Source organism: Mustela lutreola, chromosome 5 (genome assembly GCF_030435805.1).
Source record: "Mustela lutreola isolate mMusLut2 chromosome 5, mMusLut2.pri, whole genome shotgun sequence".
Taxonomy (NCBI): Eukaryota; Metazoa; Chordata; class Mammalia; order Carnivora; family Mustelidae; genus Mustela; species Mustela lutreola.
Window position 1 is genome coordinate 104,197,064 of NC_081294.1, and position 26,514 is coordinate 104,223,577.

At 43.0% G+C, this 26,514-nt stretch overlaps 1 protein-coding gene across 4 annotated transcripts in view; it reads left to right on the plus strand.

Annotated features, from left to right (window-relative positions):
• PDE8B (phosphodiesterase 8B) overlaps positions 1-26,514 on the plus strand; it is a 265,319-nt gene that overhangs the window by 137,076 nt on the left and 101,729 nt on the right. For 2 of the 4 annotated variants that reach the window (XM_059175296.1, XM_059175293.1), the window contains exons 2-6: positions 144-203; positions 13,405-13,595; positions 16,918-16,977; positions 19,503-19,560; positions 25,583-25,671. In XM_059175296.1, the coding sequence (XP_059031279.1) occupies positions 144-203; positions 13,405-13,595; positions 16,918-16,977; positions 19,503-19,560; positions 25,583-25,671 (458 nt within the window). The remainder of the gene's footprint in view (positions 1-143; positions 204-13,404; positions 13,596-16,917; positions 16,978-19,502; positions 19,561-25,582; positions 25,672-26,514) is intronic. The other 2 variants (XM_059175295.1, XM_059175294.1) reach the window with 1 other exon arrangement.

Consider the following 26,514-nt stretch of genomic DNA (forward strand, 5'->3'; position numbering starts at 1 on the left):
TTTATAAACTGTCTCCGTGTTAGGAAGTGGGATCCTTGTCTGCAGTCTCTACAAAGGAGTATCCTGTAATATTCTAAGGAAGGAAGAACTTGCCAGTGCTTGGAGTTGGACTTGACACACCTAACGTGCTGTTGCTTATTTAGCAGGTCTCTTCTGCGGAGGTGCGCATCGGGCCCATGAGACTGACGCAGGATCCAATTCAGGTAGGCCTCTGTTACTTGTGGGACTCTGTGTTTGGAGCCTGTGGTTATAGGAGCACCCTCAGAAGGGCTCTTTCAATCTCACAGCAGGTAGCCAGCCTTGCCCCTGCAGACACACCTATGTGTACATAAATACTGCATACATTTGCCTCTGCATAAATGCTTGTTGCTATTAATGCCATACTTGAGGAACCCAGTCGTTTCCTCGAGGACTTGGACATCATCCTGTCGTGAGCGTAAATAGAATTGGTAGGGCCCGTCGTGGCTTGGGAGGGAGAGCAACTGTTCCACCAAAAAACCGGTTTGCTCCACACCCTGCGGCAACTGGAAAGGGAAGAAGGCGTGTGTGGCAGATGGCCAGGCATTCGCCATGAGCTGCAGTTGGACGTGAATCTTGGCTCTTCCAGCCAGGTAGCAAAGCTGTGTGATCTTGGTTATTATATTGCTTGATCTCTTGACCCAGTGTCCTGTCCATGAAGTAGAGCTAATTCCCCTCTCTCATGGGGAATGAGTTCAGTGAGGTTGTATTGAGTGGCCAGAAGACTACTTGGCAGTAGACGATCCCAGTAAATGATAATTGTTGTTGGCTGGGTTGAAAAGATGACAAGAGGCTCCCCTTTGTTGTCCTCTGTGACTTGAACCAGGCAGTGGTCTAGACTCTGTAACATAGAGGGAGCTGGCTCTAGGAAGAGAAGGCCGGGTGCCTCTGGCCCTCATGCCATGGTAATAATGGCGGCAACTTGACACCTGTCCTACCTACAGCCTTCAACATCCCATGGCCCCTTGAGAGAAACATGCGTGGAGGGGTTTGTACCCTTTTAAGTAGAAAGTGCTTATTGTTGAATCCTCATGTGCTTGCACATCTTCCTGATGGGCCTAAAGAAGTGAGACTTTTCCCTATTAAAAAAAAAAAAAAGTAGCTTGTTAACACCTGGAAGCATGTCTTGTACTTGGAAAAGTGAATATGCCAAAAAAAAAAAAAAAAAAAAAAAGTAAGCAAACCAAACATGTAGTTGAAAGTGAAAAACCAAACAAGGAAATGTACTGTTTGGTTTATGAGCAAATGGAAAAGAAAATAATGTTTTATTGTTGCTTAGGAAAGGAAATACAAATCTAGGGAAAGGAAAAAAACAAAAGGAAGAAATTTAAGCTTGGGAAAATTTGATGAAAACAAATTTAGGAGTAGAGAGAGAAAAAAGAATTTACTAAAATAAACATAAGCCCCAACTATTTGTATAGAATACAAACAAGTGGAAAATTCCAGTGATCATTCTGGGAGCGTGTACTTTGTTCTCCATTTTGAATAAAGGCAATGACAAAGGATCTAATAATAGTGTTTATTCCCAAAGCAATTTCCTGAATATTTCTTGAGATTAGTGGAGTTTTAGATCAATTAGTTTAATTTACTTTAATTTTTGCCCTGTGCTGCCCTGGAAATTAATGATCATGATAAGGCTGTCTCATTCCTTTAAAAAATGTAATTTGGTCTAATCATAAAGTATTTCAAATATTCATAAAGGTTCATGGGTAGCACCATACCACTTTCATCAAATATTAGCAGTATATTTTTTCTGTTTGAAGTTTTTTTTTTTCTTAAAGAAACAAAAATTACCCTTAATTATCCTTCTGCTCCCCCACCCCGAAATCCTCTCATCCCTAGAAGTAACCACTACTTGGAAATTAATTATGCTGGGTGTTTGTATATTTACTCTACATATGTATGTGTCCATTCATAATAACCGCTTTGCTTTGGGGATATTTTAAGCTTTATTTGAAAGGCATCAGGCTACAGGCATCCTTGGGAAATTTTTCTTTTTTCACCATCATTTGCTGTCCTATGTAAGAGTCTGTTCCCTAATGTAAGGTCACAAAGATACACTCCTCTGTTTTCTTCAAGGACTTTTAGCTCCTACATTTAGCTCTGTGGTCCAGTTTGAGTTAATGTTTGTATGTGGTGTGAGATAGGGCTTCACTGTTTTACACGTGGATGTTGAGCTATCATAGCACCATTTGTTAAAAAGAATATCCTTTCCCCCATTGAATTGTCTTGGTATGTTTCTCAAAAGTCAACTGGCCATAATTGTGAAGGTTTATCTCTAGATTTTTAGTTCTCTTCCACTGGTGTAAATATGTCTTTTTTACATATGTAAATATTCAGTATGACACTATCCTGATTGCTGTGCTTCAAAGTGTGAGTGCCCTAAGAGACTGCAATAAGTCTATAAATTGATTTTGCAAGATTACTGTGTTCACATTTTGATCTCCTGATTTGTTAATCCAGAGATTTCTACCTTTCTTTAAATTTTCTTTTTTCAATAATGTTTTATAGTATTTATTGTATGTTTTGGATGTTTGGTTATTTTTCCTAAAATATTTTATTCTTTTAGATTCTGTGGCTAATGGAATTATTTTCTTAATTTATTATTGGGTTATTCATTGCTAGTATATAGAAACACAGTTTATTTTTATTTATCTTGTATCTCGGAACCTTGATGATCAGGCTTTTGTATTAGCTCTCAGACTTTTTTGTGGATTCTTTAGAACTATCTACGAGGTCATGCCATTAATTCTTCCTTTCCAATTTGAATACCTTTTATTTCATTTTACTTGTCTGGTGGTTTTGCTAGAAACTCCAAAACAATGATGTATGTAGCTTTTTAAGAGATTTCTATATGTCCTCTCAAAATGTGTTGTTAATGTTATGTACTCCTATAAGCAATATGAGTTGTGGTTACTCCAAATCCTTGGTAATAATTGGTGTTTCAGTCTTTTAATTTTAGCTCTTTATCTTATGGTGAATTAAATTTACATTCCTCCATGATTAATAATGTTGAGCACTTTATTGACTTACTGGCCATTCTTTTATCTTTTGTGAATGTTTGGTTAAGTCTTTTTATTTTTAATTGGACTGACTTTTAAAACATGACCAAATTGTAATTCTTCATATACTCGTATCCCAAGTCCTTTGTCAGATTTTGGGAGTATTTTCTTCCAAACTTGCTCTTCTGTAAATTTTCTTAACTTTGGTTTTGAGCAAAATTTAATTCTGATGTGACTTAATTAATCATTTCTTTGAAGGTTCTTGCTTGTTGTATTCTCAGAACCATTATTCCCAGGCTGAAGATAATTTCCTTTTTTTTTTTTTTTCCTAGAAACTACTGTTTAACAATTAATTTTAGATCTATAATCAACCTCAAGTTCATTTTGCTGTATGGAATGAAAAGGACATGAAATCTCATTTTTTATCTTCCTATTGATGCCTAGTTTTTCTAGTTTTACTTGTTGAAAAGACTGTATCATCCTCCATTCAATTTGATAGCTTTGTTAGTGATTTTTTATTGCAACTTGTTTGGGCAATAATGGAACCAATTTTGAAATTAATAAACAACAAAAAGCTTTTAAAGATATATCTCTATTTGAATAGGAGGTTCTATATACATGAATTAATCCAACCTTACTAATTATGCTGTTCAGACTATCTGTCTTAATTTTTGACCAATTTTTTTCCGTTTTCTATGACAATGACTGTGTTGTCGGTATCAACTAATACTTGATGATGTTTGATTCTGATGTTACTATGTGGCCTTGATTATTATATATTCCTGGTGACAATCACTTTTATTATGGGATGTCTTTTTGAACTTTTGCCTTACATTGTTTAATCTGTTGGTAATGTTGCTGTACCAGCTTTTCCTGGTTAACTTTCTTCTGATATGTTTTTGTTGTTCATTTTCAGTTTTTCTTTATAACTTTATATTAAATATGCATACTGTAAGCAGCACATAGCTTTTATTTTTCCCAAATCTATTCTGATTTTTTCGCTTCTAAGAGTTAATTCATTCTGTTTACATCGAGTGTGATTAATGACACAGTTAGTTTTACATTTTCTATCTTCTTAACCAGAAATCTTTATATTTCTGCTTTCTGTCAAATTGGCAATTTTCAGAATTTTTGGTTTTAAAAATAGGTCGCGTTTATTTCTTTCTTTTTTTTTGGTGGCCACTCTTCAGTAATTTTTTAATATGCATATTTGCCAGTCAAATTTTGTGACAGAGATACTGTGTTCAGTCCTATCAATTGTGATTTAGTCCTTGGTAGGATTTAAATTCCCATTGAGAGCTCTACTCCATTACTGAAAAAACTGTTGTCTATAATTTTGTATTTATTTTTAGTTTGTATGCGTAAGCAAGGAGATAACAAAACAGACACGGTGAGATCATCACCCAGTGCAAGGGCTCGAATATTTCTAGTGCTACTGTGTACCCTGCCTGATTCCTATCACAGGAGTTTGGCCCCAGATGATGTCATTCCTCCTTGGTGGTATTGAAATGTGGTTTCATTGATCCATCCAGAAACAATGGACAGAGCACCTATGTGTGTTCAAGGCTGCAGTAATAGGTACTAGAAAGGAAGAGAGGCTGCACAGCGCTTGCTGACCAGCCAGAGTTCTGCTCAGTCACTTCTATTATTTGTAACACTCCAACTTCAGGGACCGTGACACCAAGTTAAGTGTTTTTATGCTTCTGCTACTGATACTATAACTGTTCTTAGAAAAATCCTACTATGTCCTAGAGCCGTTGTATTTGTGTTTTGTTTTCCCCCTGACCTGGAAAAAATGCCCTTCGTGAGTGCAGTGGCATGCGGAAAACGTTAATGAGCTACATCCACGAGATGCTCAGGGCTGGCAAGGTGCTTGTTGATAAGAACACTTGAGGATAGGGTTGCTTTTGAGGGTTCATCTCTAAGTTCACTCAGGGAAACTTCTGCCCATGGTCAGGGCATGGAACATGGGGCTCTGCCCGCCCTCGGTGAGCTGGCAGGAGTAGTGTGAGAAGTAGAATGGGGGGGATGTTGGAGAAAAGTACTGCATGGTGTCATAGAGGACCTCTCTCCTGGGGGAGTGGCTGTGACTCACAGTAAAAGCCCTATTTTCCAGTGTTGGCAAGAAAATTAAAAGTAGGGGAAATGTTATGAGGCAAAAGATTAATATCAACATTTCAAAATGATGTGGCCTTTTCTTCATCAATGCCTCGAAGGTATTTACTTGTTGAATGTGTAGAATTGTTTCTGCCTAGAGTGCTGTCCTCCCCTGTCCTCCCCCTCCAGCTGGACTTTTCAACTGGATTTGCAAGTGATACTCAGAGCTGTGGCCTAAGCTTTTCCTACCAAGGCAGTACTTAGCTTTAAAAATTTTTTTCTTCCATATGATACGGATACAGATTGTCTGGAACTGTTAAATACTGGAGCTCATGTGGCCTCATGGGGAGCTATCCTTACATCTCCCATCCTGTCTGTCCTTAACTGTACTGCCAAGTCCTAGCTTCTGCCTAGCCTAGCCAGTTCTGTGAAATTACAGAGTTGGTAGGAATTTTGGCCCCATATTTTAGGGAGTAAAAACGAAAACAAACGAACAAAAAAACCTAACATGATTACACAGGCTGTGGAGTCAGGCTGACCTCAGTTCAAATATTGATAGTTGTGGGGCTGTAGGCCATTCTCTTATCCATTCTAACCCTTTGTTTCCAGATTTACAAGTTGGTGGTAATTCACACCTCTAAGAATTGTTAAAGGGTTATTGAATAAGATCCTGTGTGTAAAGTACTTTTAGCATAATGGCTGGGCCCTAAGTTCTCATCAAACTCTACCTGTAACTAGCATCACTTTTCTAGGGCCATTTAAGAAAAGCTTTCATACCATTTGTTCCTAACGAATCCCTCCCCTCCCCCAGATTGACAATGGTGTGGGGTATGGATACAACTAAAATAATCTATCCATGTGATCTATTCCAGGAGCTGCTTGTTAGCAAGATTTGCTTAATGCCAAACCAAGTATTCTGAAAATCGATGCATAATAGCAGATGTTGGGAATGCATGCAGAGATTGTGTAGAGGCATTCTTACTGATAAAGAATAGTGATAAGGAATGTTGATGAGAAGAAGTTGAGATGCTGAGAAGTTGGTAGTACTTCATGTTTTTCATACTTTAGCCTTCACCAGAGAACTTAGTTACATTCTAATTTGACTCTCCAAGACTGAGAATTGCTTTCCTCCAAGGTGCTTGTCAGCATTTGTTGGTGAAACTTGTCAAAGGAATCGGTTGTGTTTGCTGGATTTCCAGCAAAGCAGGGGAATAGCCACGGGAGCCATGGCAAGCTCACTGAAGGAGGACTTGGGAGATGGGAGTCTGGCTCTGCTGCTGGATGGGTGGGTGATGGGTCACCCCCTGAGGAGTCCAGAGAGTCATAGCTTCTGTTCTTGTCATTGCCCTTGGTTTACCCCCACCCTACTGACCTGTGGTGTGTGTTACCTCTCTGCACTTGATTCTCTTAGCCCTGCCCTGGATCAGCCCTTACTTCCCCATTCTAGTTAGAACGGAGAGATGATTAAAACACGGTACCTCTAACCAGGTGTAGGCAGTCCTCTCTCTGCAGGAAGAGAGGGGACTTGCGTGGAGTTTGGGGTCTTGGTAGTTACGTTTGAAAAGCAGTCGAGGTAGCCCTAGCTTTGTACAGTTTTAATATGTGCAGATTTCAGAGTTAAGAGAAATTCTGCCAGATCCCCACAGCATTGTTTTAGATTGCAATTACATTGGTGTTCTCATTGAGCAATTGCAGTAAATACGGACTTGGTTGCTAACACGGGAGTCCACACACCACTGCGGTACTGACAGATGTGTAGCCCCACCAGTAATCAATCACATTCCCTTTCTTAAAGTCTTCGTGATCGGTACTTGCCTACCTGTCCTTCCACTCAAGCACAGACAACCTAGTGTGTAGCTGTAGCCATCCGGTGTCTCACGTGGCATTGTACGCAGGTAGAGCATCAAGAGAGGAAAGTGGCCAACAGGGATGAAAGTGCATCAAAGAAATGCACATTCATAATGCCAGAGGGAAGTTGAAGTTGAATGTAAATGAGGTTCGGGGAGGGGGGGGCTGACCATGGGAATGTTGACACTGTTGCACAGAGGTGTTCTAGATCTGCGGCCAGAGCGAGGTCAGCTTGCAGGGATGAGCGGCATCCATGAGGAATGTGGTTGTGGTGAAAAGAATGAGATGTCACAGAGGAAGTAAAAAACTGTATGTTAATGGAACTCAGGGGCGATATTTCATGGCATGGGAAGTGGGGAGGACAAAATATTGAATAAGACCCTGGAGCTGACCCAGGCTTAGGGCTTTATAATAAACCAAGGCATAGAAAAGAGGCTTACACACTGCATCCTCCATTTATCCGATTTGGAGAAGGCACACACTGTTGACGCTACACTGAGTTCTTTTTAAAAAGAAAATTTTTTAATTTACAGCATCCTGAAAAAAGCTTTTTACTTTATTTCACACAGTTATAACTGACACAAAGTTTTCATGTTTGGAAAAAATTTCTAAGGTCCTAGGGCAGTCATTTTTACCATTGTTTAAGATTACCTGTTTGTGGTGGTTTATAGCGTCTGACTCTACTACGTGATGCAAGGATTGCCTATACTTGTGTTTTGATCCTGGACAGGACGCAGGCCTAGGTGTTGCCTCATTGTCCCAGGCTTCACCCCAGATCAGATTTTCTGCTCTTTCGATGTGTTTATGGCAGTGCAGTTACATTGATAAACTTGTTTCCTTCTATACCTAGATTCTTATTTTAGCGTCATGTCCATACCCTTGTGTGGTCACTGCTCGTAGTGCATTTATTGTGTTTATCTTTACCTGACTGTCTCACCTGCTTGCTTCCTAGGAGCGGAAACTAGACTGTATGTCCATCCCTATCAGCTTTTTACCCCCAGTTCTTATCTGATAGATCATCAATATATACTCTTGGATTTGCCTCAGTGAATGGCCAGTAAATATTTTAAAATGGCCACCTCTGACAGACTAAGTACAGATGAATACAAAGTTAAATACAGAAAGGGACTGTAGTGCTTAAAGTCTTCGTGGTTTTGTTCTTTGGTTACAAGTAAGAGCTGCTTTTGACAACCAAGTAAATAAATGAATTAAACACATTCATGTAGTTTTTGTCTTTGTAGATTTCAGGGCGGACTTGAGAAGCTGTGGCAGTGAACCATCTCTGAGTACTTTGACAGCATGAGTTGAAGGCTTTTTATTGTCCACAGGTCTCCATTCCCAGCCTTTGTGTCTCTTTTGTTCAAATTCCAAATTTCTGTAAACAGAGTGTCATTAACCTAGCTGTGCTGGGAGATAGGGACAGAGAGGCCAAGCCTGATTACATCCAAAAAAGGTAATTACTATAGTACTTTACTCTAAAATGTATATATTTCTATTCCTGTAGATTTTCCATGTAGGAGTTGAATTATTGAAAAGTAGGTTTGGGGGGCATCTGGGTGGCTCAGTGGGTTGAGCCGCTGCCTATGGCTCAGGACATGATCTCGGGGTCCTGGGATTGAGTCCTGTGTTGGGCTCTCTGCCTGGCGGGGAGTCTGCTTCCCTCTCTGTCTGCCTCTCTGCCTGCTTGTGCTCTCTGTCTGTCAAATAAATAAATAAAAATCTTTAAAAAAAAAAAAAAAAAAGAAAGAAAAAGAAAACTAGGTTTGGGGCGCCTGGGTGGCTCAGTGGGTTAAAGCCTCTGTCTTCAGCTCAGGTCATGATCTCAGGGTGCTGGGATCGAGCCCCGCATCAGGTTCTCTGCTCAGCGGGGAGCTTGCTTCCTCCTCTCCCTCTCCCTATTTCTCTGCCTACTTGTCATCTCTCTGTCAAATAAAGTCTTTGGAAAAAAGAAAAAGAAAACTAGGTTTGTTTATTCATTCATTTATTGATTTATTTATTTTTATAAATGGGAAGAATATTATTTTAAAAATTTCTACTTCAGTGTGCCTGGGTGGCTCAGTTGGTTAAGGGACTGCCTTCTGCTCAGATCATGATCCTGGAGTCCTGGGATCGAATCCTACATCAGGCTCCCTGCTCAGTGGGGAGTCTACTTCTCTCTCTGACCCTCTCCCCTTTCATACTTTCTCTCATTCTCTCTCTCAAATAAGCATAAATAAATATAGAAGTAAATAAATATAAATAAAATAAAAATAAGTAAAATTAAATAAAATCTTAAACATAAATAAAAAATAAAATATAAAAAATAATAAAATAAAAAATTTTAATTTTAATTTGTTATTAATTGCAGTGTTAGATTCATTTTAACTGGACAGTGCAGTGGTTGAAAAGTTCCATACATCACCCTTAAATGAAAAGAATTTTAAATACTACCCTAAGAAATTCTTATGAGTACTTTTATAATATAGTCCTGTTCTAAAATGTAGATTTTATTAATCAGGTACAGTGAGGCCAACAGATCAGGAAAGGACTATGATTAAATAGTTCTTAACAGTCTGCCACACCTTGCCGTGAAGGACCACACACACAGCACCAGGGCTGGCCAGGAGGTGGAGAGAGCAGGAGGAAGATATGGCCAAGAACCTCCCCTGTGGCTTGTGTGGGAAGGAATGGATAAGGGGGAGGGTAAGCAAGTTTGGCTACCATGAATCATTTCAGGGGAATCTGGATGTAGCCATTGTCTCTGGTTGTTAGGTACTTGGTCCTAGTGATGAAGGCAGGTGGGGAGTGGTTCCATGCATTAAAGCATGTTAAAAGATGTGGCAAGAGTGTGGGCTTTGGATTGGTTTGCCTTCAAAGGATGCTTTCCTAGGCAAGTCTTCTGCTGCCTCTACTGATTGGCCAACCCTCAGAGGCCCAGTCTCTGCAGGGTCAGCAAGGCTGTAGCTGTCAAAGCATCAGAACGGTAGAGAAATAACAAGACCTGAAGAACACAATTTCTCCCTTTGAGTCAGTTGTGAGTTTTCATGTGAAATCTAAGTTTAAGTTCCTGACATGGCCTTACCTTGATGTAAATCTCTGCTGTGAACTAGACTCTCCCTCTCCCCCCTCCCCTGTCACACTGGCTTCCTTAGAGTTCCTTGAACACGTCGGGTGCACGTCCCACTGTAGGGGCCGATAGAACCATTCCATCTGCTACAAATACTTGCCCTTCAGAGAGTGACTAGGCTTCCTTTTTGTTCCTTCAGGCATTTGTGCATCTGTTGGTTTGTTAGTGAGGCCTACTCTACTCTTTTTTTTTTTTTTTTTTGTAAAGATTTATTTTATTTACTCGACAGATATCACAAGTAGGCAGAGAGGCAGGCAGAGGGAGAGGAGGAAGCAGGCTCCCTGTTGAGCAGAGAGCCTAATGCAGGGCTCGATCCCAGAACCCTGAGATCATGACCTGAACCAAAGTCAAAGGCTTAATCCACTGAGCCACCCATGTCTACTCTACTTAATGCTGCTACCAGTACCCACTCTGGCTCCTGCCTACCCCTTCCTGCTGTTTGTAGATAGCACATAACACTTTTAGCATGTTGTGTCATTGGCTTGCTTATTTTGTGTGGTTTGGTCCCTCCACCTGTGCAGGGCAAGGGGTCTTTATTCTGCCCATCAGTGTACTCAAAGCAATTAAAAACAGTGCCTGGAACATAGCAGGTGCTGGGGAAATGTTTGTTCAATAATGACATTATTTTTCCCAGAGTGGTATACTCTATTCTGAGGATACATAAAGTATATGAGATTAATCTGTAGCAATGTTCAACATGGGAGTACAGTTGTGTTCTTACTGTATTTTCCATTATTGTGACCAGATGGTATCCAGGAAACATGAAGTGGTGAGATTCTTGTTTAGCAATCCCTCATTTAGCCAGACATGACAGAGAAGAAACGGTCTCTCCCTTTTGTTGATTTTGAGGCTCTGTATATAGAGTTTTTCTTTATTCTTTTTTTTTTTCTAAGACTTTGTTTATTTATTTGACACAGAGAGAGAGAGATCACAAGTAGGCAGAGAGGCAGGCAGAGAGAGAGGAGGAAGCAGGTTCCCTGCTGAGCAGAGAGCCTGATGTGGGGCTTGATCCCAGGACCCTGAAATCATGACTTGAGCCGAAGGCAGAGGCTTAACCCACTGAGCCACCCAGGCACCCCTGGAGTTTTTCTTGTTACTACCATAGCTACCCCAAGTAGAGGGCTGTCGACTTTACACACAAACCAATTGATTCTACCTGACTTTTTCATTGTAGCTCTCTTATTAATAGTTTGATTTGAAGGCTTTCTCTTCATTATCAAATCTCTAAGGCAATGCCCTTCAATTCTCTTGGAAGGGCCACTCCCATTCCTTCCTAGAAGTTAGCTCTGTGGTCACAAACTCGTAGAAGCACTCTGGACTGAGGAGTGGTAGACGAGGGTGGGCTCTTAGTAAGTATGGCTGCCTTGTGCGTTACTACGGTTGTGATTTCAAGCCATGAGAAGAAAATGGCAAAATACTGTTGAAAAACCCTCTCCTGGAAATGTGGGCATTTGGGAAAATAGGAAATGATTTAAACAAATATAAAGCAAATGACATTCATGATACATTCAGATTTTGATGTTGAGCTGTTGGGGAGGTTTTAGGTATGAAATGGTGTTGTGGTTTTGTCAGAGAGAGAATAAGGCAGGGAGAGCAGCGGGCAGAGGGAGAGAGAGAAGCAGACTCCCCACTGAGCAGGGAGCCGGATATGGGGCTCAATCCTAGGGTCCACAGGATCATGACCTGGGCAGAAGGCAGATGCTTAACTGACTGAGCCACCCCAGGCGCCCCTCAACAATCTTTATCTTCAGTAGATTCATATGGTTGAAAGGATGGGATATGAAGGCTTTGCTGAAAACTAACTCTAGAGTCAAAAAGTGGGCAGGGATAGAAATGAAGTCAGATTGGCCCAGCGTTGGTTATTGCTGAAGCTAGGAGATGGGTGCATTAGGCTTATTAGACTTTTGTGTCTGTTTTTCAGTATATTGCCAATTTGGAATTAATAAAATATTTTAAAAATGTGATGGTTGGACAGTTTGTCTTTCTGAATTTAAGTGAAATGCTCTGTATTTCATCATCAAGAATGATACTGGTTGGGACGCCTGGGTGGCTCGGTTGTTCAAGTGACTGCCTTCGGCTCAGGTTGTGATCCCAGAGTCCTGGGATGGAGCCCCACATTGTGCTTGGGGAGCCTGCTTCTCCCTCCCCCTCTGCTCCTCTTCCCTGCTTATGATCTCTTTCTCTTTCTCGCTCTTTCTTTCTGACAAATAAATGAAATCTATTTTTTTTTTTAAATGATACTGGTTTTTGGTTTAAAGGTTTTTCTTGTTGAGGGGGGAAAAACCCCTTCTGTTGCTAATTCTTGAAACCAGGAGTGGACACTGAAGAATATTCAATGTTTTATCCACTTCTTGGGATAATTAAGTACATTTATTTGACCTCTGGCTTGCAGTAATAGTAAAACCCTTGTGTTTTGCAGGAAACTCTACAAGTAGTTAATCTTTACCTCACCATATATTTACTGAGCAGCTACTAAGTGGCAGCTTGATGCTGAGCTCAGGAGTAGGGGTGGGTGGGTGGGGGAGAGCAGGAACATAGGCAGTTCCTTGTGGTCCTGAAGCTCCATTCTAGTGGAGAAGTTAGACCATGATCAAGCAAATAAATGAACCAGTTCAGGTGGTGGTAAGGCTGTGTCTGGCTTTCTGCAAGAGAATCAGGCATTGGAGCCCAGGGGCTGGTGAGGGCGACCAGGGTGAAGTTGGGCACCTTCTTTCTAGTGGGGCTGCACTTCTCATTGAGGCAAGAAGAGACCAGTTTTCCTCAGTTTAGCTCCATCAGCTTCTCTTTGCACAGTCATTCTTTCCAGATTCCAGCATGGGTATTAGATAAAGTTTATGAAGTTCCTTTGAGATCCTTCGCTTTCCTGTTTCTTTAAAGGGATTTAATTGCTAAGGTCAGAGAGTTGGCCTCTAGGTACTGAGAGGCCAACAGTGTATGTGTTTGGCAACAAACATGTATGTGGGAACCATAGTCCCAGCTGTGTTAATTATCCTGTTAATATCACCACTTAATATATTTAACAACAAAGCCAACTGGGAAATTAAAAATGAGTACCAGGCCCCCTGTCCCCGAACAACTGAGCACCCACTCCATGCTCATGTAGGTCTCCGAGATAGCTAGTGTGGCGCCTCTGACGGTGGAGACCCAATAGCCCAAAGGGAGGAAAGACCTTGTGCAAAGACACAGTGGAACCAGTTGGAAAAGCTGGGATTTGAACCCAGGTCTTTCCTCTCTGGACACCACATTTTTAACCAGTATACTGTAGGCTTGTGTCAAAAACAATCTGTAAGGATGATGATTGCTTGTAAGATGCTTTTTTTGTGTGTATTTCAGGTTTTGCTGATCTTTGCAAAGGAAGATAGTCAGAGTGATGGATTCTGGTGGGCCTGTGACAGAGCTGGCTATAGATGCAATATTGCACGGACTCCAGAGTCAGCCCTTGAATGCTTTCTAGATAAACATCATGAAATTATCGTAATAGATCACAGACAGACGCGAAACTTTGACGCGGAAGCGGTGTGCAGGTACCTTCCCTAATGGAACATGCTTGTTACACGTTCACGTAATAGCTTAAAATGACCGTCCCTCAGAGACGGCTTTAGTTTCATCCCAGTATTTCTAAAATGCGTGTTGATGTTTCTAAGCAGTCTATGCAGATTTCTGTGATGAAAGCTAGAGCTCCTCCTTATCTCACCGTTTCTGTTTTTCCATGTTTGAGTTCCAGGGAATTGAGAGGTGCGAGCTGGGTAACTCTGAAAATGTCAAGGTGTTTTTTTTCCCCCAACTATTGCTCCTGTTTCATGCGCACACACACACACACACACACACACACACACGCAAGAGACATTAAAATTCACACAGTTTTTATGATGCGGATAGGGTTTGGATTTAAACCAGATATCTTAATTATTCCGTCCCCAAATGAACATGGGAAATGTGTGAAATATACATTTCTCCCTGCCTGACACAGATGGGTAGATCCTACAGCAGCAGAAAATCTCGCAGGGTTCCAAACTCCCCACTTGTTTGCAGAAACACTCGCACTCCGGGGGGGAAAGACATGCCGGTTCATAAATAAATGCAGTCCTAAAAGTTTGCTGTGGATGAACTGATCCACTGAGCAGAAGTGGAATGCTTTGAAGCTAGACAGCAAGAGGTCACTAATTAAATGCTAGACCAGCACAGACTCCAATTACATATGGAGTTAGAATTTTCTTGAATCTTAGTAAGTGAAATGAAAGGTAAGGAAGTGGCTTCTTAGATCCTTTGGCATCCTGACAAGAAATGATTGGATTAAGAGACATTTCTCATCAGAGGCCTTGCCTTGTATTCTTTGATCCTCCTCAGTGTCTCAAAGAAGAATTTTTCTTACAGAACCTATTTTAAAATGTCTTACTGGCCTCAGATAATCTTACTGTTGTGCACAGAAAGATTTTCTTTGGAAATTATTTTATATATGAATAAATGTATCATAAAATATTTGGATGGTACTTAAGTATTTTCTTAAGTATTAAGAAATACTAAGAAATATTTAGTAAGAGATAATAAGGAAAAAAAAGAAATATTTTTTCTTTTTAGATGAGCTACAGGATAGAATTCGTCCTTTATAACTAGATCTAATTTTTCTTGATCTTGACTTAATTTCCTTAAGTGATTTTGTATAGAAGCACTACAGTCCTTTGTGCATGCATGGAATGATTAAAGACAAGATTCAGGTGTAAAAAAAAAATGCTTTTTATTTGGGTAAAGGCAAAATTTAGCAGCTAAGCTTTACAATCTTCCTTGAATATAAAGAAATTTAGGGTTCTCTTTTTATCTAATGTACTTCTGTCTTAGCTGCACAGAAAAACAGTGGGGGATCTGCATAGGTCAGAAGCTAGATTGTATATCTGGGGGTGTGTTTACTGACTGCTTATATTCCGGGCAGCCAGATTCCTGAATGTGTGGCTGTCGGTACACGTCCCCCTCAGACAAGTAAGGGACACACTCCTGGCAGATGGACATTCGTTACTGTCCTCCACGGTCCGAGATCCCTGGATTTTTGAGCAAGCCTGGACCTTAGCTTGACATGCTTCCTTGGATTTCTGCCCACCAATGGCAGTCCCCCTTCGTCCTCTCAATCAGGAAGAGCTCTGGGTCTCCCTGACCATCCCAGTTCCTTTGGAGGAATAAGAAAGAAGAGATAAGCTGCAGGAAGCAACCCCAAACATGGAAGCCAGTTCCGAAAGAAGTAAGGGAGCATGGGCTCCAGCCCCATTACATTCATAATAAGTGTTTGAGCCTCTTGAGACCCACCCCTTAGAACACAGCCTAGCAGTGTAGCCTTGACCTCTCAGTGGGGTGGAAGAGGCTGCACAAGGCTGAGAAGTGCTTAGTATTTCCCTAGAGAGTAGGGCAAGCCTCCGACTTGATGCATTTTTTTCATTAGGTGGTAGCTGCTATTTCTGCTGAGAATTCAGTAGGCCCTTAGGTAGAAAAAAAGGGCATGTTGGCCTTACCAAGACCTGTGCTGTGGGGTGGCTGGATAGGAAGTAGTCCATGCTAGCCTGAAAAGGGGGTCTTGACTTAACTCTTACTGTCCCACAGTGAATTAAGGTCTTGAACTTCAGGATTTTGCTCAGGTGCCATTTATTTTCCAGCAGAGGCTTTACTTCCCAGGAAGATGAGAGCTGGTCGCTTTCCTGAGCCTTCCACCCACATAGAGTGAGGTCTCAAGGAATAGGAAATCGGGAAAGTACCTTTTCTGAAAAAGGTCAGGAAATGTGAGAGTTGAAGGAAATGAAGCAATGCAAGCTGTTTTTTCCTAGTTGAGCAGTAGTACAAACATGTTGAAGTGGGGGAGAGCTGAAATGCCAATAGCTAGGCAAGAGCAACAACAAATCCACGTTGCTTCACAAGTTACAAAGGAGCTGCTTTGAGCCTTCTGTTCTTGGAAAGGACGGTTCTCTTCCCAGGGATCTCAGACTCCAGACTGAGGAAATGTGTCACCACAAGCATGCATGTTTGTACTAAGACTCAAGTATGTGGCCCTTTGTGAACAGTTCATGTAGTTCATGAGTCCGGGACAGGGACAACCCAGAATCGGAGCCACAGCACACAACAGTGCATGTTGTAAGGAGACCCGTGGACCTCCAAATTCTAGATCCTTACTCGTTCTGATCCTGCTAAATTCCTAGGGAATGAGCGACCCACAGGTGGTTGTGGTATCTCGGGGGTCACCAGGGACTGTGGCTGCAGAGCTGCGTGGCCCAGCCCTAGTTCATGACCCGCTTGTTGAAGGCATTTCAGCACAAACAGCAGTACGACCAAGACAAATGAGGCAGCTCCTTGTATCTCCTTCAGATTTCAACCTGAATTGGTTGGTCCAGCTGCCAGCAAGTATTTTAATTTTTATTATAAGGTCATCTTTCTAAGCTCTCTGCTGTTTTAAAGGGAGAAAAAAAGAGGCAATGCAGTTAGCTCCCTAAGTACAAACTGATAACTGGAGAACTGTGGGACTGCCAGTTTCTTTGAGGAATGGAATTTCAGTCAGAAAACATGGAATTTAAGTGGAATTTGCCAATTTTTGAAGTGGAAAATTGGCAGATCTGACCCATTGGACAACTGCCCAGGCGTTTAAAAAAACAAAACAAAACAAAAAAACCCACACTTTTTTTTTTTAAGGAAAAACAAAGAGATTGTCCTAATCTTCAAGGGCATCTTTCTTCGTTGTCTTCGTGGGTTTTCAGACTTTCTTTTGAGAGGAAGATGGGGTTTTGTGCCATTTTTTTCCATGTGAAGTTCTGCATTCGTTTGGTGTAACAAAGCCCAGATCACCTGGTTTGACTTGGAACCTTCTCGTTGCAGGTCGATCCGGGCCACAAATCCTTCTGAGCACACGGTGATCCTTGCGGTGGTTTCACAAGCGTAAGCTCCCCTCCATCCCCAGCTGGCAGTGGTACTGTTCATTCTGAAACGTGTGTCTGATGGAATCCAGCCTTTGAGCCCGCCGAGCAGTGGGCATGCCCTTGGCCCCACAACCACCAACTTCAGATCTCCCTTTGCAGGGCTGTTTTTTGTGTTGCAAGGTTCTGGATATATTTAGGTTTCTGTCAGTTGTACCTGACTTCTCTTAACCCAGACTGGAACACATGAGGGGGAAAAAAAAAATGGGTGCTCGTTACGTGCTAGAAATGAAGAGAAGATCTGAGGGCGATGTCTGGGGAGAACTTGTTCCCGCTCACCTTTTTTCTTTGAAGAAAAGAAGTGGGAGGCTGCTTGTTTTTCACAAAGAAGAAAAAGAAAAGAGCATGAGCACAAAGGAGCACTAAATACACTGGGAGGAAAGGATTGTATAGTTGGGGTCAGGATTGTTCTGTGTCTAGAAGCAGGACAGTAGGATGTGTGCCCATGCTGGAAGGCAGCAGAAGGGGGATTGGGCTGTAGGTACGAGGTGGTGGAATGAGCAGCAGCTCTGCTGATCTGTCGCCTGAAATGGCCACCCCTTAAAATGAGAGACCTAAAAGGAAAAAAAAAAGTTGTTGGTACAAGCTACAGTCGTTAGAATCCTTGCAGTATCAAATTGTTGTATTTGTTTTAGTGGCCATCCTTTGCTTCAGAGAGAAGAAGGCCTTTGATGAGGGCCTAGGACCCTCCTGGACTTGGCCCCATTGTGGGAGCTGGCAGAGATTGTGTGACAAGCCAGCAACAGAGGCAGGAGAGTTGAGGTCTCCCCCGGGCAAGCCTGGCCCCAGGGAGATTTGAAATAACTTCGTTCCAAAGCCATATTGGTACAGGAAGAAGTCGTGGCTTCAAAGTTTTACCGCAACCAAACACTCTTCCTTACCTATTATTCCTTGAGTGTATTTTTTTTTAAAGATTTTATTTATTTATTTGACAGGCAGAGAGCACAAGTAGGCAGAGAGGCAGGCAGAGAGAGAAGCAGGCAGAGGAAGCAGGCGCCCTGCTGAGCAGAGAGCCCAATGTGGGACTCGATCCTAGGACCCTGGGATCATGACTGAGCCGAAGGCAGAGGCTTTAGCCCACTGAGCCACCCAGGCGCCCCACCTTGAGTGTATTTTTAAGAGCTGTGTCGCTTCACTTGATTTTTACCATGGGCTCTCGCTGAGCCAAGGAAAAGGAAAGAAATTGTTCCCATTGGTTCTGTATCCTGATGGGATATGAGGTCTCAAGCAAGGGGAATGAGTGAGTGTGTATTTAGCCTTCCTCACCTCCCATGAGGTGTTACTAGGGTGTCCAAGTCTTGCGCATGGATTCCAGGAGTACACCTGGCCATGTGTCATATTCCCCAAGCCTGGCTCATACCACAGACCCAAAAGAGAAACCCAATTTTTTTTTTTTTTAACTACTATAGTCATGTAGCAGAAATGCTTACAAATCCTTGACAGATAAGGACTTGCTATGGCTTGTTATTTTCTACCCTTTTCCTCCTATTTTTAACATAAAATATTTTGCATAGATCACAGAAAAATAATAAAACGAATGCTGAGTTTGTGCAGCCCAGCTTATGAAATAGAGTGTTATTAACACCTTCGGACTCTCTTTGTGCCCCTCCTCATTTATCAGTCGAAGAAGGTAGAATCTGGAGTTCCTGGGCAGAAAAGCAAGAAGGACTACTCTTCCCTGGAGGGAAGGCATAAGCTGTGGGGAAAACCACAAACAAGCCTCAGGATTGTCCTTTCTGTTCTCCACCCGCTCTTCCACCCAGTATCTTGTATTCCCTTTTCCTTCTCTGTTTTCCAAAGTACATACTCCATGTTAACCTGCTGGCTCTTTTAGGGACACTCTTTCTCTCTCAAAATGATGGAAGCAGAAATGCAGCCTGTCTTCATGAGGAGCAGACCTTGTACCCAAATGAGATTCTGAGACCCAGCTATAGGCTCAGTGCAGGAAACCTTCCCATGAAATGAGGAACCATCATCAGGGTTTTTTCTCTTTTCCCCTTCCAGTGTGGCATTGCTGATGACACTTCTTTTGCACTGGGCTATGGGGTGCTGTAGTCTGTAGTGTCAGCTGTCTTCTTCACATCGGGAGTTGGACCCAACCAGGGCTTGGGTTGGCAGTTGTGCTTCCAGAGGGTTTGGGGACCGCATAAAGGACCGTGGTGTCTGGGATGAGCACGGCACCTACCTTGTCCCATCCATTTGTTGCAACTTTCAGGGGCAGCCCAGCTTTGGGGATGGCCACTCTTGTGTACCTGTGGTGATGCTTTCAGGCACACTGCTAGAGTTTTCTCGACTGTCCGTGTTCTTTCTGCATCTGGAAGGCAAACATGGGTCCAGGAAGGCAGGTGCATCCCGTGGGCATACGCTGGTCAGGAAGCCACTGTTAGAGCGAATGCTATGCTTGCCTCATTGCTCTCTCTCCATGTTTCAGTGTGAGGAACCCTGGTTTGTATCTACTGAGTGACTGCATTTTCTGCTTTGCTGCAGATCGGGTGACCGAGAAGAGGCCTCAGTCCTCCCTCTCCTGCATGCAGGCTTCAACAGGGTATGTATGGAGGAGGTGACTCAGCATCTCTCCGTGGTACGGATGCTCCCCACTGCCCCTCATGACCGTCGTGTAACACCGCAGCCATAGAGCCACACAGAAGCTCTAAGACAGTAGAGCTCCAGGACTGTGAGGGGAAGGAAGTAACTGTTCTCTCACAGGATGGGCACAAGCAACCGCTAGTCAGGCTTTTTCCTTCATAACTTCATGCGTCCTAGTTACAGGAATGTAATGACCTCAAAACACATCTTCCCACACCAGGTCAAAATTCTGAAGTCCCAAAGTCACCTCACTTAAATGAGTCCCATGAAGGAGATTCATTATACGTCTGTAGATGTTAGATACAGTTAAGTCCACCCAGTTGGCACCCAGGAGTCTGTTGGCCAAGGTCTCACCAGAGCTTATACCCCAAGGATAGGCCCATGTTGGCATTTGCCTCTGTGGACTCCTGATTTAAACCATAAACATCAGCAAAGGCAAGGTCTGTGAGTGACAACTATGGGAGTAACACTGGCGTTCAATAGGAAGCTTAAGATGGAGGACTCCAGGGGTGATGTCACCAAGACAGACATATGGTAGTTCCTGGTTTCACTCCTCACGAGCACAACCGTAGAAGTGCCAGAGGCTGCTGAGAGCATCCTTGCACGTGGAGGTGAGGCTCATGTATGCCCAGCCCTGCCTCACAGATACCTGGCAGACTGTGTTAGCAGGGTGAGGGAAGTCATTCCGCACTGACCACAAGGCCTCCCCGCCCCCTCCCTGTCTGGTCTAGGGGAAAGAGACCTCCGTGGTGATGATGACCTCCCCCACCCCAGCACTCTGGGTTGCTTTGTGGGAGCCCCTGCTCTGATCTTGCCCCACAGGGATAGCAGGGGAGTGTGCATGGGTCAACCACTGGGAATCTGACCCCTGACTGTAAAGGGGGTGGGACTTGGCAGACCAAGTTCGTACCTGTGGGGCCCAAGTAGTCACCCCATGCAGCTGTTTTGCTCATCTGCAGAAACCCATCATAGGCGTACCTGACCAGGGAGCTCTGCAGGGTACAGATCTAGCTGATTGGGATCCTCAGCTGAGGAGTTTTGCTGGCTCTATTCCTGGTTTGCCCAGGCAAGGAATGGAATCCAGCCCCAGCTGCTGTGGAGTGTGTCTTCAGGCCCTATCTGACTGGCAGGGCTAGCAACAGCTCCTGGAAGCAATACAGCCCAGTGGCTCTCGAGCGGAGAGTGGGGCATGCAGAGCTGATGGTCCTCAGAGTCAAGGCCATATCCAGCCTGAAGTGTTCCTGTGCTACATACTTGGCACAGGCAGAGGGATTAATTTATAGCCAAGGCTGAGGGTAGCTCTCAGCGTCTCCCAACCTGCAGAGCCTGTTTAGAGAATGGAGAGTAGCCTGGAGTGACCCCTCCCCTTCTTGCCCAGGCAGGGAAGGAGAGACCTAGCCACACTGGCTCTGCAGAGTGTCTTCCAGCCCCTTCTGCCCCAAATGGCTAGGGATGACTCCTGGCAGCCTTGTGGTCCAGCAGCAGTTAGCAGAGAGGCAGGCCAGCAGAAATGAGCGTTTGTGTAACAAAGCCAGTGGCCCCATTCAGTCTGGGAACTTGGCAAGCAGGCCTGCTTGAGTTAAGACAAAGAGTTCTACTAGGTTTAGAGATGCTTCTCCTGCTGTGCTGAGGCAGGAAAAGTCATTCATAACCCCACTTATCACTGACACCAGCCTTTAGCCTGTCCAATCAGGGAACCGAACCAGAGCCTGCAGGAAGGTGCATAGTCTACTTGGCAACTCTACGTACCATGGTGCTTGGACAGGGAGTACAGTGCATAACTGGGGTGACCAGTTCTGGCCACCTGACCAGGAAATATAGTGCACACTCTGGCCTAATTTGGTCGCTAAAAAATGAGCTATGCAGGCCTTGGTTCCCATCCTGTTGCCCTCTAGGGCTGGAAGGCTTGTTCCTAGCATCATCCACTAAAGAATATAGTCCCCAGAAGTAAGTCTGACTGGAAACTTGAGTCAACCGTAAAACCTGTCCAAGCTTCACTTGGGTGGGGAATTAAGTTGGCAGTCCTTTACAGCTGTTCTCAGCCAGGAGCACATACCCCTCCCCACTCCTGAGAGTCTGAACACTGGCCTTGCCCTGAAAGAGACCATAATAGTATGTTCCACCTACCCAGGGTCATTAGCAGAAATTTCACTCAAAAACCCAAACTGAGCTCACTGATGAAGTGTTGTTGTGTCTGCCAGAGAAAACCTATGAAGTCTACAAGATGAGCCAGGTACTCAGATGCACAGATAACAACACGAAGAATCGAGGATCATGAAAAATCGGGTCGATATGACAACATTGTAGGAAACTGATAAGGCTCCAATAACTGACTTGGAAGAAATGGAGATCTATAAATTGTCAAAGAAGTCAGAATAATCCTCTGAAGGAAGTTGACTAAAACTGCAAGAAAACATACCACTTAGGAAAACAGTTGCATGAACAAAATGAGAAGTCTGACAAATAGCAGTCAGCAAAAACAAACAAACAAACAAAAAACCAAACCAAAAAAATCCTAGAATTGAAAATCACAAGAACAAAAGAATTCAGTAGAGGGTTTCAAAAGTAGACTAGAATACACAGAAGAAAGAATCCATGACCTGGAGGATAGCACTTTGGAAATTACCCCATTATAGAGGAATAAAAAGACAAAAAGAATGAGGAAGAGTGAAGAAAGCCTGTAGTGATTATGGGACACAATGGGAAAAAAATACCTATAATATTCTCATTATAGGTATTCCAGAAGAAGAAAAGGAAGGAAAGAAAGTATATTTAAAGCAATAGTGGCTGAAAACTTCTGAACCTGGGGAGAGAAATGGACATCTCAATCCATGAGACCAGAGGACCCCCAAATACATTGAATCCAAATACAAAATGCTATGTTGCTATCCTGGATTTAAAAAAAAAAAATCCTTATCCTAGACTACAGAGCAGCTGGAACCGCTTGTGTAACATGGTAGTTTTGTGCTTTGGTATACTTCAGTGTTGAAGTAGCAGTGCTAGATAAAATATTAAAGGTAGCATCGTGGTTCACGTGCGTAAGAGAAACAAATGTTTCTTCTTAGCAGAGTTGCTTACTCTCCAGATAGTTTTGTCCATCTCCTTTGTCCATCTCAAGGGCTGGCATTTGGTTCTGAATGCTGTTGCTAGGTGCTGTGCCTTAATGAAAAGGCCTAAGACAGTGCTTCTGAGTTTTGGAATGGAGAATTGCAAAAGAAAAATTGCCAAGCTATGTGGCTGAGACTGACTCTCTTACTCATTTTCTGAGAAATAATGTAAAATTCACTGGTTTCCTAGGTTAAATTTTAGGTTAAATGTTGACCCCCATCCCATCATTGTTCTTCACCTGTGAGGCAGAATCTTGGGTGTATGAGGGTGCAGGGGTTTCCTCATTCTCCTGACACCATCTAGGTTCTGTCAACGAGGAGGCATGTGGGTGCTGTTAATTGTCCTTCTGGAATTTGGCTTTTAGTTCATTGATCCTACCTCTCTGACTGGTGTAGATATTGTGTCTTGGCTGGAGGTCTGAGATGACACATTTACTACCAGGAGAGACCCCTGGCCCTCTTTGGGTACAAATGCCACTAAACAAATTGAGGAGGAAAAGTCCACTGTTTCCTTCTTATTTCTATGGAACCTGTCAGTCATCTCTTGTAATGGCGGCTCTAGCAGGTTTCATTTACCTTTGTCAGGATATGGTGCTGCTTTTTTGCAGACAGCCAGTTGGGCAACACCCTTTGTGGGAGCATGAAAAATGGTACCTGTCAGGGACTGCTCGGTAATTTTTAGCACTGGGTCTGATCAAGGCCATTGGCCAGCTAGGTCAGGGTGCCCCCAGAGAGCTTGAGCTCTTCTGTGAGAAGTGCACTGCACCTGCTGGGCCCTCCTCTCCCGAGTTACTGTGGCTCAGAATCTGCTAAAGCTGCTCTCCAAGTGGCTAGTCTCCTTTTTTGGGTAAAATCTTGTCTTTGGCAGCTTTCTCCCCCAAGCACCCTTCCAAATATGCCCGCTATTCTTGCCTTCTTTGAGGTTGTTTCTCATCTCTGGTTTGTTTTGATTTTATTAAATCATCTGCTGAATCTAAGCTCTTTGTTGCTAGCCGATTGTCCACTGCGTCAGCCTGGGGGCTCCCTGAATGGCGATCCAGAAACCAATTGTGCCATCTGATACACCACAGCAGCTCACCTCGAAGCTTTAGTAGCTGTGTGTAAGCGGCCAACCACACGGGGCTCAGTCCACCGTGAGCCTTTCACAAACCAGTTTCTTACATAGCAAAGGGTGATCGCAGTGGCATCACTGTGAACCTTGGTGTGCCCCTTTTTCCATGGGCATGACACTTCCTCACCAGGTGCTCATGGAGTACTTACTAGGAGATAACAGTGAGCCAGGCCTAACAAGACTACGTAGGTTGGACACCGCTTCTCCCTGGGGAGGCTTCCTCTGGAGCAGAGTGGAGCGCTAAGACGGATCGCTGGTCACGCTCCATTTGAGGGGATTTGCTTAATCCTCATCTACACTTGAGAGATTTAATATTTTTGCCATTTTTGCAGAGGAGGAAACAGGCTCAAAATAACTAACGAGCTTGCCAGAGCTCCTGATTATGACAAAGTTAAGATGGTACAGGGTGTTATTGAACTCCAAACTCTGGGGGGGGGGGGGTTTCAATAAAATCTAAGTTAGTAATTAAAAATGGAAGTGAAAATATAGTATAATTTTATATACAGACTTTATATACTGATTTTGCTTCCTATAATTAATGTATTACACATATATGTACATATAGGTTTTGGAACCTAAGAAAAGAAAAATAAACCAAATGTGATGATAGCTCTAGCTTTTGACCTTGTCGGTGACTTGGGGGCTTTTTTCTTGGGGTTTTTCTGAATTGATGCATCTGTCTCTCTCTCTTTTTTTTTTTTTTTTTAAGATCTCACGTATTTATTTGAGACTGGGAATGAGTGTGGCAGGGGCAAGGGCAAAACAGACTCCCCACTGACCTGGGAGCCTGACTCAGGGTTTGGTCTCAGGGCCTTGAGATCCTGACGTGAGCCGAGGGCAGACACTTAACCGACTGAGCCACCTAGGCACCCCTGCGTTTCTATATCTTAAATAAACATGTTTAACTTCTGTAATTAAAAACAGACAACAAAAGTTAACTACTGAAGTTGGTGTCTTAAAAAAAGAAACCTGCCCAACTGTGTTGATTGCAACATTTTGAAACTTATTTTTATCACAGATCCTTTATAGTAACTTAAAAAGCATCCACTAACAGTTATGCTCACAGCTTGGCTGCAGGCTCTTACATACTCTTCACCCATCCAGAAGTTCAGCCTGAACCTTAACTGTGTTTAGCTTTGCTCTACAATAAAAAGAGAAAATATTTCTCTTCTCTGTGTGTTCATGGCTTCCCCGCTTTGCATACCGCTTACCAACTTCCCCCTGGAATAGTGGGAGACCAGAGGTATTTATTCCCCAAGGGAGAAGCCACGCATGGCAGAGTGTGTGTGTGTGTGTGTGAGAGAGAGAGAGAGAGAGACGGAGGGTGCTTTGGGCAGTCAGAAGATGAGGAAGTAAGCAAAGAAGGGTCTCTTCCCTTGCACAGGGTTCTTCATACTGTGGCATACACTGAACATGCTTTCAGGAGACTTCTCTTAGCACAACTGAAGCACAGGTGTTCCAGTAATTCACAAGGTTGGGGAGGTAGTGCCCGTGTGTGTTTATTTTCCTGTGCATATTCATAACGAAGTTTTTCCCCACCTTTGCATACAGTATAATCTGGTCTATTGTTTCTCATACATTTAAACAAGCATTTCAAACAGTTTGACTATTCTTTTTTTTTTTTTTTTTAAATTATCTCAACTCATTTCAACTTGTCAAGTTGTCTTATGTAACAGAGTTACCTAGGGTAGGGAAAACTAAGCTCCTCTGACTCTTTCAGAAGTAATTGTATGTCTTACATGTTATCTTTGTTTTCTTTTCAGAGATTTATGGAGAATAACAGCATAATTGCTTGCTATAATGAACTGATTCAAATAGAACACGGGGAAGTTCGTTCACAGTTCAAATTACGGTATGTAACAAAGTAAGAAGGGACCCAAGGGCAATAGTGGTGTGCGGAAGCTTTCGCCACGAGGCTGCTGTTCACAGGTTCCTGGCGAAATCCCAGGGATTTTTGAAACTGCGAAAAAGGTGTTGGTAGCTGGTAAATGGCAGATTCTACACGGGGAGCCCTTTGCTTAAATGAAATAAATGAGAAAGCATTTCTTGTTTGGGCAATATTTTCCACTATTTACAACAGTTTTAAAATTAGACTCGAGGAAAAGTACTATGTAATTTTCATATACTTAAATTGGGATTAAGAGTAGCCTTTGAGGATTCATTTCTATTTACTACTTTAACATTTATAAATGCCTGTGTGGGTTGTGAGGAATAGGGGCAAACCAATGGGTATAATTATTAGGCTATTCATAATAATTGTTATGTAACCACGATGGCCATTTCATGGGATCTGTTTGTGACTCCAGTATACAAGGAAATATGTTCAAGAAATCTTAAGTCTCTTTACAGGCATATAGTGCTTTAAAAACAGGCTTTTCATGATGCTCACTTCTGAGATGGGCTCATGTAGGCCGTTTAGCTGCTGGTAGGATATTCTGCTTCTGGGACGTCTTGGGATATGAGGGCCCCAGCTCATGGCTGGTTTTGCACAAGCTCCGCATTCTACCACATTCTCAGACCCTGATCTCTTCAACCTACCCGCCTTGAGTCGAGAGAAGGGCAGAGAGAAGGCTCTTACCAATCTGTAACCCCAGGGTGGGGGAAGGTGGCAGTGAGGGGCTCTGCTGTCCTATAGCCCCTCCAGGCTGGTGGGTGCCAGAAAGTCCTCGGCATGGCTTATCCCTCTGGCCAACAC